Consider the following 12,914-nt stretch of genomic DNA (forward strand, 5'->3'; position numbering starts at 1 on the left):
AGCCCTACACTTTGTTCATGGCCGCTAGCTCCTTGTCATAGCCCGAGCAGCATTTGTAGGAAAATAGGCCTCTGCTTTGCAACTGATAATTAACGAGAAACTTAATATTCATGCCAGGCCCTCATTCATGAAAACAAAAAAGTTGAGCAATTTAGTTTAATTTTATTTTTTTAAGTGATCGTGATTGCGACGGTTTGCGAGGCAGACTAAAAACAAAGTCCATCCTTGCTCTTGGTGCTGTTTGGCAATGGGCCTAACCTTGTGGGAGGCGGGGGTGTTGATGCTGTGTGTACACCCGAGGGCCCGGACACGCAATCTCTCTGGAGCAGGTTCACCGTGTGCCCATTGGGCAAAGCTTGATCGGTTTTCTGGGAAGGGTGAGGGCAGAACTTTTTGCGCATTCGTTTCTGATACTTATCTGTTAATTGTTTATTCAAAGTCAAAAGGTCAAAGAGTGTCTCCCCTGCGCAAACAGAGGTTATGGGGGCGGGCGTCAATGGCTCAGAACCAGTTGTGGAAATTCCATGTTATTATGGAGGATACCAAATTGTTCGTAGGATATAACCACAACTTTGTACTAGTTTTATCAATCCTGGAAAGATAATAGGCGGATTTGACCACAAATTTCAACGTTAAACATTTTAATCATCAGTCGGGTGCCCAAACTACAGTGCCACCTGTTCAGATGTGTGAATTTTGGAGCCACTTTAAGCATGCTATAATGCTTCAATTTAACCACTAAAATAAATTTCTTGTGCTCACAGTACATTTTGAATACCAATTATTTGAATTGGTATTTTTTGTGCTGTGTTCACAGTGAAAAAAGTGTATTCTTTAATCGAATTGTGAGGAGTTTATCATATATTAAGAGGGAATCATTGCATGTGCAAATATTCATGGATGAATTCAGTTACAAGATACATTTATTTATTCTTTGCACTACAATTACATTTAAATATCACCGGTTTTCACCCAACAATCATTGATTTGCCCAGTGAAAAAAACATCAAAGGACATTGATGCACACGTTGATGCAACCGTGACTTGACAGTTAATCCCCTCACACCCATCAAGTGTGAGGCGCACTGATTTGACACTGGTGATTTAAAAGTAGTGGGAGACAAGGTTTTTCTGGGGTAGTCTGGTCAGATTGGGTTGCCTTTGACGCGCTTGCTGGTTCACCCTGAATGTTCGCATTTATTCGCTTGGGGCCACGTTGGCATGCACCAGTTAGTGGGTGGGTGGACGGGCAGTTCTACCAACCGCTGAGAGTCGGGCACTCATTGCACACACGGTTGTGCGAGCAGTAGAGTAATCTTTGTGCATAATATTGCGCTACATTTTCACCGTTGTGTTATACAATTCTGCGGTGTGTGTTTTCGGTGGGCGCTGCGTGTCGTTGGACGCGATGTCTGATGTGTCACTCCGCGTGCGGAGAACTTCTTTAGGAAGTGAAATTCGGCAAGCTGAATTGCGAGAGTGGAGCATCGAGACTTCACTGAATCCAATTCACTGAATTGAATTATGCTCCTGACGGAGCTTCCAGACAACACCGTGGTACAACACGAAAACCCATTAGACAGTAAACCTTTTCTTATCTTATAAAGGACAGTGTTTATGTTTTAATTGTTTGGCAAGTTGTCAGGGTTTGCGAATGGTTTCGCCTTTAACGCTAACATGCACAAGGTTGAGCAGTGTAAATGATCATCACTGCTACTGCATGAGGCTTCCGTATCAGTTTACTCACCGAGCCAAAGTCCATGCTCAACAAGCATTGGTCACCACTTATATCTTTTGTGGCCAGTGGTGGAAATTCCACGTTCCTATTTAAAGGAATGACTCATCACTGTCGACTAACCACTGTAGAGTGATGGCCAGAGTTGACCCACACGAATTCGCAACCTTCCATTGTTTGCTTGAATGCTCAAAACAATTCCATGGATGCATGTACTGAAGAATCAATATTGATGGATAAATGCATCAGTGCACCGATAGTACTTGGTCAATGTAGCTGCATAGGCATAGATGTGCATACGTGTGTGTAAGCCTTTAAGCATACATACACCGACGTGCTTTCACTTTCAGCCGTTGCTCTGCAAAACCTCATTCACCTCCTTCGTAATAACATCAGTGCATTTGGCTGTAGCACATTTTACAAAAGTAATTCACATTTTGAGCTGTTCAGCTCGATAGTCTGACACTTTCGTCGGGAGTACAGCAACTTGCTGAATCATGTGCAGTCTATGATCTTCGCCGCTCACTTGCGGTGCATGCACAGAAAGCTGCATGTATAACATTGGCAAGCATGTCATGGCCGTGCTGTCATATACGCACTCAGAAAAAACCTGGCCCGGCTCGGTTTGCTCCCCAGGGGGGATGGGGAGATGTGAAATTGAGCTTAATTCCAGAGCGTGTGCACCGAAGGCCTTGGAAAAACTCCCTTAAACAATGACCCTCGTGTGAAATGGCACAGCGGTGTCCCTTTAACAGCAGTGATTCCAGGAATTGGTGAAGAGCGTATGGGTCAGCAGTCCCGGGGCTACCTTGCTCAAATGAAACCTGTAATCGCACTCTCAATGTAAAACATCCTGAGTGTGATGGGGGGAACTGTAAGAGCAGACCTTGGAGGTTAGGTGTTGACTGCAACTACCGCGGGATCTGACAGAAGGGAGGAAGCGGTGGTGTGGTGGCATCAATGGGAATTGTCCTTGTTGACCCTTGGTGTGTCCCCAGCCACCACCAAGAGGTGCCCTTGATGAATGGATAGGCACACTTAGAGGGGGGGACATTGGTGTTCATTCGGAGAGTAACGGGGGGCCCCCTTGTAATGAATTGTCACTGCTTTCAAGTGTTAGCTGTTGGACGTAGTGCTTTTCGTAATTACTAGGTGATGCAATACTAGTGCAGATGTGCAAAGAGCATTTGGCATATCGTTTACGTTTATGCTTTCTGGCGTGAGGAGGAGATTGGGCAAGAGGTTAGTCTATTGAAGGTTTGGCATTAAGGGTGTAAGGATTTACTTCCCGACGATTCCATTAAGTGTCACGATTCAGGGTCACGATTTGATTGAATAACCGATAAAAAATGTTTTTGTGAATATAGCTATCTCAACAGCTGCAAGGGCCATGTGACGCAAGTTGAACAACATTTATTCTTAAACAAGCAATTCGATGTGTGAATGGTGAGCTTCACCTGTCAGTATTAATCGATGCATCGTGACCCTCCTAGAGGGAAATGCTCTGAAAGTATTTGGCCACTGGTTTGTGCGAAAAAACCTGGAATCCCCAGATCATGTACTCTGGCCATCTCGTAACAATGTCCTGAACGGAAGGATCGGAGAGATGCATTGAGTGAGGAGATTGTATTTGCGGCGTGACGTGTGGTGGAGAGTACGCCTGCACTGGCTTGCGTAATCTGGCTCGTGAGTCATGCTTGCATCGCACGCTGGGCGACCTGCGCTGGTGTGTCGCGCTGGCAGCAAATGAGCCGCTCGTCGTTTTGTACGTGCCCCGTCCTGTCGCCACACAGTGGAAGGCCCACAAAGTTCACCCTTGGGGGGGGGGGTTGTGACCAAGTCAATGAAAAGCACGTCACTTTGGTCGACCATTGACGCATTATGGCTGGCCTCATCCCCTCTGAAACAAGCGCAAAGCACGGGTCTTTTATCTCGGACATTGTGCGTGCAATGATGTTCGTGAAACGTACGATTGCTGCGAGTTTGACAGTGGTTAAGCAACTCACATGTGTTTAAAAATACACTCATTTTATTGCTCACTGCCATAACTAGGAGATTGCACCAATGTTTGAACCAGACTCGAGGGGACACGACTGGTCAGGAAGTCGCTAAGCTCGCCAAGGCACTGAGTGTGAAGTGGACTCAAACTGCGCGGTGTACTTGGTAAAATTCCCGTAGCGATGTTCAGTCATTGCCCCACCGAGGGTAACATTCAAACGCGTGACATGCCCGGCAGTACCTCGCATTGTTATCTTTATCGAAATGCTTTTTTTTTATCGGCGTTAGAAAACCCGTTTTGACCAAGAATGCCCACCGGCATCTTGGTAGGTGGGCTTTGCCTGGCCCGGCCCGTCTCGAATTGCCCCTTTAGGTTTATTACACACGGCTGAAACAAAACACCCACGCGGTGGGGGGGGGGGCCTTAATGGCTTCCGAGACACAACGAGAGGGGGATAGCGAGAGAGAGAGAGGCACGTCGAATACTCGAAGATTCGAGCGGCCGATTGATTTCCCGAGACGCGAGAGTGTACCTGGCACCACGTGCCGCCGATTTGAGCGTTCGCGAGAAGAAGGCATAATTCGGCGTCGGAGGTCGTCTCGGTGAGAACGTCTGGTCTGGCAGCTTGCCCCCCCTCCTGCTCCCTGACCTACCCTGCCCTCCCCCCTCTCGTGCCTTTTGGGTTTTTTTTTTAACAGGAAACCCCCACCCACACCCCTTACTGCCACCCAGCGCTCTGAAGACTTCTGGTGTTGCGCTCGTAAACTGATCCCATGTGAATGTGCGAGCCAAGCTGGCAGGATGGGATCACCCCAGGGGGGTGGGGCGGCTGGGAGGGGGTGGGGTTTGTGGGGTGGGTGATGTTTTTGCTTTGTTCCCATCCTACGTTACTATGTTCTTACATCTACACTGTACATGTATATATCCGTGTTAAAAATATATATTGTTTACAAGCACGAGTTGCAAACGATGAAACTCACCGCGTTCATTATGACCACTACATAATATGTAGGCATGTACATAATTTGTAAATTGATCGATGAAATCTGTTATTATCCACGCAAACACGTAAATATAATCGTCCCTGTGGGAGTTGATTATTATTTGCCTGTCTGTGTGTGTGTTTTCGATGGGACGCGGTGGCGCAGTGGTTATGAACCCAGTGGCCTATTTGCAGCAGTTAGCGCGCACCGCCTTGCGAACCCAGCGACCCGAGTTCGATTTCCACTCGCGGTCAACACCAGTGACAATTATCTGTGCCAGTTATGGGCCCTGCCCTAGGTTGTCCTAGCCACAAATGAGTACCTAGTGCGATGTGTAAACGTCACCACTAGGGAGACAAAGGCAACCAGGCGTGGTTCTGGCCACCCACCCCCCTCGTGTGCTCTGCTGGCCTTAATAGGCGCTCGCTAACAGAATTTGCCCCATCAGTCTGGTAAGGCTATACGGGGGATCTTTGTGTATTTGTGTATATAGGCTACTGAATGGTGGCATAGTGGTTCGCACAATGCTCTACTATCCCACTGGGCTGAGGTTTAATTCTCCAAATTGTGCAACTCCAGTGGAAGCTGATATCTGAACCAGGCTTGGGACTCCCCCTGAGTTGACGTGGCCTAAAAATCAATTGCAGTCAGGCATATGCGTGGTGCTGTGGCCCTAACATCCCCTGCTGTGCGCTGGCCTTAATAGGTGCTCACTAATAGTACTTGCCTGACAGTTTTGCAAGGCCCGGTGGCGCTCCTTGTCTTCGGTTCGTGTGTTTTATATCAGCAATTCTGTGTTTTATGGAATTACCACTGCTGCAATGTCACGGAAGGAGAATTTCCAACTTTTATATCAAAGCACGTTGCAACACTGTTGGACTCCACTCCACATCGATCGTCCAATTAAAACGCAATGGGAATCTTTATCCCGTGGCCTTAATTCAGTGACTCTGTAGTTGGCCACGGAGATATGCAGTGTGCAAGAGGTTGTCTTTTTTGTGATGATGTGCATTTTCACAGGCACGCCCTATTGGTGATGTAACAAGTGCCACCTCTAGAATGTTTACTGACGGCTTTGTTTATAAGCACTCGTTGTCTTTTGGCGCCGATTTATGAAAGCAAACGCCACGTTGTTTGCCCGTCGTACTCTCGCCTCGTTCCCCCCCCCTTCCCTCGCCTGGCTAAACTTGGTCGGGAAGTAACGATTCACCCCCTTCGTGGTTCGATTGGCAAAGGTTTGGAGTCGCAATTCAATTGTCAACAGTGCCGTGTATTGCATTTATAATGTGCAGTGGGTAAGACAAAAGGAGACTTTTAACTTGTATCGATCAACAATAATAATTCTGGCCGTACACTATTTGATTCTTGCATTATGAGCGTAACATTTTTTTAATGTTTTTTAACCACTGAGTCGTTACGGCCCTCTAATACGGACGCATGCTGGCGCCGTCGTGCGAAACACCGCTGCTCTGAAAAATACTGCCGCTGCTGCCAATCAGAGTTAGTTTAAGGCCCACTGGGTGCGGTGGTAATTGGTGCTACATAAGATGTTTGGGAAAGGGGAGATGGGGGGTGGGGGAAGCGTTGTGGTTCGGGTTAGGGTCAGACCTGCCGATCAGCCCTAAGCACTATTTTGCAGAGCAGCGGTATTTCTGACGACAGGGCCAGCTCCGCGTGCGGTTCTGCTGCCGCTTCTGAACTCGCCTGGTGTGTCCACAGCGCCCGGGGAGGGCAGCCGAGTGAGTGAGCGAGCGAGTGAGTGAGCCAACAGGCGGGCGGGCGGGCGGGCCGGCCGGCCGGCGAGCGGGCGGGCGTGCATGCGTCCGCGGGCGTGCATGCGTCCACGGGCGTGCATGCGTCCGCGCGCGTGCGTGCGCGCGCGCTAACATCCTCTCTAATACTCTGCACTGTAGCCGACGGCCCCACGGGCCCCTCCCGCCAACGATGAAGAGCTACAGCTGCAGCTTGCGCTGAGTATGAGCAAAGAAGAGCATGACAAGGTAGAACGCGGGGGCTTAACCTGCTGACTGATCCTTTTGACCCTCCGCCACGAACTAATACTGACCTCACTCTTGGCAATTTTGATTTTTAAAAATTTGGTTGGCGGCGCTTTGTGCAGCCTTGAACGCTGGGAAACCAGGGACAGAAAATAAACCGCACCGCTGGTTCGTTGTTCTTTGTTTATTTTGCCGCGGTGGATTTGTTGTTGGCCGTTCCGTCGACAGGCAAATCAAAGCAGTTGTCCACTCTGTGAATTTATGGCTTGCAGTAACATATCACCTCGTCCACTGGTCTTTTTAAAACATGTAAATTTAATTTGTAATGATGAAAGTCCACTGAATTGTGACCACCAGTTTTGCGCATCAACAAAAATCTGCTAATATATTTGACCGTGTGAGTTGTGGTCAGAAGGCCAATGGCACAAGCAGTGGTTTTATTTTTTACCCCATAAATATGCCGTTAAAGTATCTGAAGCCAAGTAGACCTTATTTTATGATTTGGCCAAACAGAGAATAGCTTGGTTCTCTGCCAGGATGCCGCCATACTAGCATGCGGAGGTTTGTTTTTGCGTAGACTGTCCAATGTTAAGTCAAAGCGGTGGTGGTGATGAAATGGACCCTGGTTTCCTGGCAAGTTCTGGAGCTGGTGTAAAGGCTGGTTCCAAGGCTGCAGATTGATTGCCTCATGACTCTTCTAACTTCACTCGATTGACTGATGATCAATTGATTATTACCTGCTTCAACGTTTCGCACCATTAATTCTCAAATCGGGGATCTAAAGTGTGAAGGATAAGCGATCTCACGGGTCAACGCCAATGAACGAACGAGCAAAGCAAAACAAAAATTGCAACATTTTCTTCCTCCCCTCGGGGTCACGTCGATGTCCTTGTGTCGTGTTCTGCCTTTTTGTTAAGCGGGTTAAAAGGAAGGAATGAACGATGACAACGGAGCTCACTTCCAAACGCCCTCGCAGCTGTTCAACAACTCGGTCGACTTTGGGATCTGCCGCACGTGCCGTTTCTAACCGACACCCGTTTCTCACTTGTGATCGTTGTCGGGAAGCAGAATAACGAAAACATTCCCCGCCCTTCCCCCTGCGCAAAAAATAATAATAAAACCCACCACTAATGAACGCCAATTGAGATTAACACTTCCATCTTCGGGACGTCATCCTCTTTCTTTTGCGGGTCCTCTGCAATGAAACGAATGTGCAGCTGCAGCGACCGTCGAAATGACTTGCTCATGATTCTGCTCTGTACAGCCTTTAGTTAACTCGGTCCATAATATGTCAGTGTCGTTTCATAGTACTTCCCGGTATGGCTTGGTGACAGATTTGTCAAAACGTGTGGTTTAGCGGCCTCTCTGTGCCAGTTGTTTACGTGTCCGAAGTGCCGTTGTGCGTGTGTTTGTTCACGTTGTGCATACGTGTGCGCGGTCTGTGCGTGCGTTGTTGGTACGTGTGCGCTGTCCGCGGGTGTGTGTGTGTGTGTTTGTCCGTGTGTGTCTCGTATGCGTGTGTATGCCTTAATTGAGCGTGTGTTGTGCGCGTGTGTGACTTGTGCGAGCGTGCTGTTTGTATGCATTCATATACACGTCTGGGTGTGCGCTTGTGCGTGTATCTGCGCGCGTGTATTGATGTGCGTGTGTGTATAATGTACGTGTGTGTGTATCTGCGTGTCCGTGTCCACACGTATATCCACGCTTTTGGCACCAGGAGGAGCGGATGCGACGCGGGGATGACCTGCGCTTGCAGATGGCGCTCGAGGAGAGCAAGAGGGCCAAGCTCGCCGCCAAGAAGGAGGAGGTCTGCGCCTGTCGCCACTCTCGCTGCACGCGCCGCGTTCACACCCAGTGCCACTGTCAGTGAGAAAAGCTGAAATGCGTGCTGGCAAATTACTCCATGCGCCATTCTCGCTAATTTTCCTCTTTTGCCTCCATAAACTGGGACTCCCTTCCCTCAGCCATCCGGGCCGTTGACTCTCTGCCCCTGTTCAAGTCAAATCTTAAGACTCTTCCTTTTTTCCTGCGCCTATAACCGACTGCCTCTCGCTCTTCATAAAATAAATTCCCACCGTCAGCGCGATGCACGGACCCGGCCCAACCCTGTGTGACGGCCGGTGACGTCACCACCGCACACTTGCCCGCCCACGCTTCAGACCGTCAGCCAGCCAGAAACAACTTTTTAAATAATTGAGTGTGATCCTTAATAGGCCATTAGGGTGATGTCACTGTAGAATGCTTCTTAAATCACACTTGAATCCTTTTATGTTCTCGTTATTAAACCTTCAAACCCAGGTTGACCACCCTTGCAACGCACAGCCTGGGTAAAGATCTGCAAAATGGAAGCCGGTTTACTTTTTGGGTTGCATCTTCAAGTTGGTTGTCTCGTCGAAGCAGGTGGGGAATCTGTTGAGATACAGCAGCGAGTCTTTCGCGAAGGGACCCAGGGGCAAAGTTGACGGCGAGCAGTATAAACCGAGCTCTAAGGCGTGCGAAGGGTGAGGCGTTACCGCGCGACTTGCGTTAACGGCACGACGGTGCCGCGCCGTCGCGAACCCAACTGCAAGGACCGCGAGTGAGGGATATAAAACCAACAAAAAACGTCCTGCCTTAACATGCAGTTTTCTTCGTCGGCCTCTCGCGCCTCGTTTTCACTGTGCAACCCAACCCAAGCCGCCTGGCGAAACTCGGCAGGCTGCAGGTTTTTTTTTTTTCCCCCATCCCCATCCGCTGCGGAGGCAGAACTGTGCCTGCCATTTGTCGCACGCGATTAACGAGTCCAGAGAGGCGTGTGGACGGTCGCGGTGACACCGTGTAATCGCGGTGTGCTGGCTATGCATTGACATCCTGTGTGACGCAAGCCAATGGTCCTCATTGGCTTCCGGTTGCCGAACGAATGCATTGTAAGGTCGTGCTCGTTGCACACAAAGTGCGCGCCACAAGTGAAACACAATATCTTGCCGTTCTTGTTAAAGAGCATAAACCATCACACGAACTCCGGTAATCTTCGCAGCAGCGGCATTTGGCTAACCGTCGAGAAAACGCCGTCACCACATTGCACGTGTTTAGACGCGCTTCTGTGGCCGTGTGGAACGTTCATCCTTTTGATATTAGGAAGCCACTGGAGCTATGCACGTTTAAATCTAGATTTAAAACTCATTTCTTTAGAATACTTTTTGTGTTTAGTTATCCTTCCCCGCACTCCTGATTGGCTTCGTACGGTGGGAAAGAAATTCAACATGCGTACCTACACAATGTTTGGGTCATTAGACTCGCCACGATCTGCGCACTTAGCTTGCTGATATCCATGATGATTATAATGACAATGATGATAATGCTGAAAACACTGCAGCGTCACTTGGAATCTGCAAGGCATGGACGGAGTTTATTCTACATCTGGGTTTGTTAGTTGATTAAGTTGAATAATCGAACTGATAATCGGTAGAGTAATATGTGACTTAATTGGATATCCCATTTCTAGTTCTGGCACAGTGACGGAGGCGTTGTTGATGTGCCCTGTTGGCTGCTCGATCACTCCCAGTCCAAGGTCCTCGGGTGGTACATGATAGCGCGCAGCGCCCTCAAGGTTTTTACAAATCTGCGTGAACCCCGACCGTCGCGTATTGTCCGCTGCGCTGCATTGGCCACCATACTACTGTGAACGGGCAAAACAAATTTTAACCTACCGCAAAAAGAGGGAGAACCCACGTGTAACGAGATTTGGGAAAAATACGTTTTATTGTTTTCCCGTCACCGCCACCTCCTCTGCCGGCAGAGCTCCCTGCTGGACCTGGTGGACGCGTTTAGGCCGACCGTCCCTCAGCCCAGTGCTGATCCGTGGGGCGTTACTCCTCCCCCACCGGCCCAGGCTGATCCGTGGGGGGGGGTGGCTGCTGCCGGGGGCGCCGGCGGTGCACAGGCTGACCCCTGGCCAACCATCGCGGGTGCGTATGTGTTTGTGTGTGAGAGGGTGAGTGTATATTAATTGGGTGGAGCAGTGGTATAGCGGTTCGCGTGCCACACTTAAAACCTTGAGTTCGATTTCCATTGACCAACACCTAGGCCACTCCGAGGTCGACCCAGTCTCAATTGAGTACCTGGTGGGGTATGCCATGCCGGCCTTCATAAATGCTAGTCAACAGCACTTGCTCCTACAGTCTATTAAGTCTATACGGAGGATGTTTGTGTATGGATTGGACTTTCCCGATGACCGTTATCAGCCGGTGTCAAACTCGGCCTCTGTGGAGGAGGCTAGTGAAGGACGCTACTGGGCAGTTGGGAGGGGGCAGGTGAGCGACGCTCAACAATGAGCAGAGCGCCATGTGGCTAAAACGCAGCAAATTGGCACAGTGGGGAGTACAGGTGGTCCATCTGCCAGTCTTCTCGGTTAAGCTGTATGACCGAGGTCTGCCCCTTGACCTCCTACCAGCGAGCCTTGCTCACTTCACGTGGCCCATTGTTGGTTTGGGCAGGCACACTCTGGCTTTTGTCTATTGCCAATAAAATGCCCAAAACTTTGCTGTCAGTGTTGGAAAAACTACACAAATTAGACGGCAACTTATATACAGAGGTCCTGTATCTTGGTAGTTGAAAAAAACCCGGAGAGATCATAGATATCTGAAATGGCAATTTTGTATTTAATGAAAAAAATTATGATTCAGTAATAGTCATCAATACCAGCACACAGCGAATGATGATGATGACGATGATATCACTTGCTCGTGATCATTGTGGCACCTTTGCTAATCACGGCAATTCCCCGTGGAAATCACTGGGCCGTGTTAACAGGAATCGGCCGATTGTTTCCATGCGAACTTAACGCGTCGCTTGCCTATTTTGCGGTGGCGGAAGTTCAAATGTTGGTGTTAGGCTTTGTGAACGATTCCTGATTAATCGACCAAAATGCATTCGTACCTACTAGGATTGTGCATGTATGTGTAGATTAATTCATGTTTCGTAGTTTTTTTCAGCAACTTAACTTTAGTTAGGCTCACGGGTGCGATGAGTGTACACGTGAGGTGGTACAAATGGGATGGCACAGTCGAGAGATGACGGACAGTTCAAATAAAAAGGCAGCCCGTCGAGATGAAATGGAACAAACAAGACGGTACAAACGTGGTTAACTACAAATTAGACCACACGGACTAGCTAAAACAAAGTATAAACAAGACGTGACAAACGAGACTACTGACAACACTCTCGAATGTGTTTGAGATGCACAGTACAGAGGCACACAGTACAGACAGTACGGATGAAACTAGGCATGAGTCGGTACAAAGAGTGCAGATGAGACCAACAATCTGCACGACAGAGTGTAGGCGAGACTGTAAGAAACCCTACAGACTAGACGAAGAGACACAGGTAGGTACCGACAGATGGTACCAACAGTGCGATACAAAAATATACCCCTGAGTCCAGACAGTTTATTGACTTGCAAAGGAGTTTGGTGAATCACTCCACGCGTTATGACCATCAAATTTGAAACCTGCAGTTAGAATCTGAATCGGCATCTTTATTTTTGTGCATCAGGTATCCCCATCTACCATGGTTGTGTGATGCGGTTTAGGGCGGGGAAGATCAAACCCAGGGATCATCTGCTTTTGAGTCTTTTTTTTAATATATACTGGACGAATCCGACGAGCTATAAGGCTCTTTTTCACAGATATCGGGCGCCACCTGTGAACAAAAAAAAAAAGTTGCGAGCGTACCTCACGTGACCACGATTCTCGTCCGCTGCCACGAAGGACGTAGCTTTGCGATGGCTCCCAGGAAACACGTTGCACCTTTGTGCGGGATTTATTGTAATTTGAACGTTTTATTAGCTTTCATCTTGGCTGAGAAATACGAATGACAATAGTAAGCGCAATTTATAGCGCCGTGCGTGCTTCGCGTAAATCGGGCGCGTTCGATCGCGAGAGAGCTCGGAAGCGCGGTGTCTGAAGGGTGCATAGTTTTCAGCGAAGGAATGGAAGCCATATGACCGTGCTTAATGCCCCAGACATCTTGCGACAGGTTGCTTTGAAGCCGCTGTACTTTGTTGAGGTGTTTTGTCTGGTGTCCAAGTAAGGATGGCATTGCAATTAATCGAACCGGAGAGTTCACCGCAGCCATAGTGGAATTCACCGGCAGTGGATTGATAGCTTTGGGGGGGGGGGGGGAGGCTTTCATCCAGCGGTATGTTATTTATTTCACGAACG

General features: G+C 48.8%; 1 protein-coding gene across 8 annotated transcripts in view; it reads left to right on the forward strand.

The window, feature by feature from the left end:
- Positions 1-12,914, forward strand: part of EPN2 (epsin 2) — a 50,773-nt gene that overhangs the window by 26,782 nt on the left and 11,077 nt on the right. For 6 of the 8 annotated variants that reach the window (XR_012946255.1, XM_032967170.2, XM_032967169.2 and 3 more), the window contains exons 5-7: positions 6,631-6,717; positions 8,432-8,521; positions 10,493-10,661. Coding sequence is in view for 7 of the 8 variants with exons in the window: in XM_032967170.2 (XP_032823061.1) it covers positions 6,631-6,717; positions 8,432-8,521; positions 10,493-10,661 (346 nt within the window). In the remaining variant the exon portion in view is untranslated. The remainder of the gene's footprint in view (positions 1-6,630; positions 6,718-8,431; positions 8,522-10,492; positions 10,662-12,914) is intronic. The other 2 variants (XM_032967173.2, XM_032967174.2) reach the window with 1 other exon arrangement.

Source organism: Petromyzon marinus, chromosome 37 (assembly GCF_048934315.1).
Source record: "Petromyzon marinus isolate PM22_M1 ecotype Great Lakes invasive population chromosome 37, UKy_Petmar_22M1.pri1.0, whole genome shotgun sequence".
Lineage (NCBI taxonomy): Eukaryota > Metazoa > Chordata > Hyperoartia > Petromyzontiformes > Petromyzontidae > Petromyzon > Petromyzon marinus.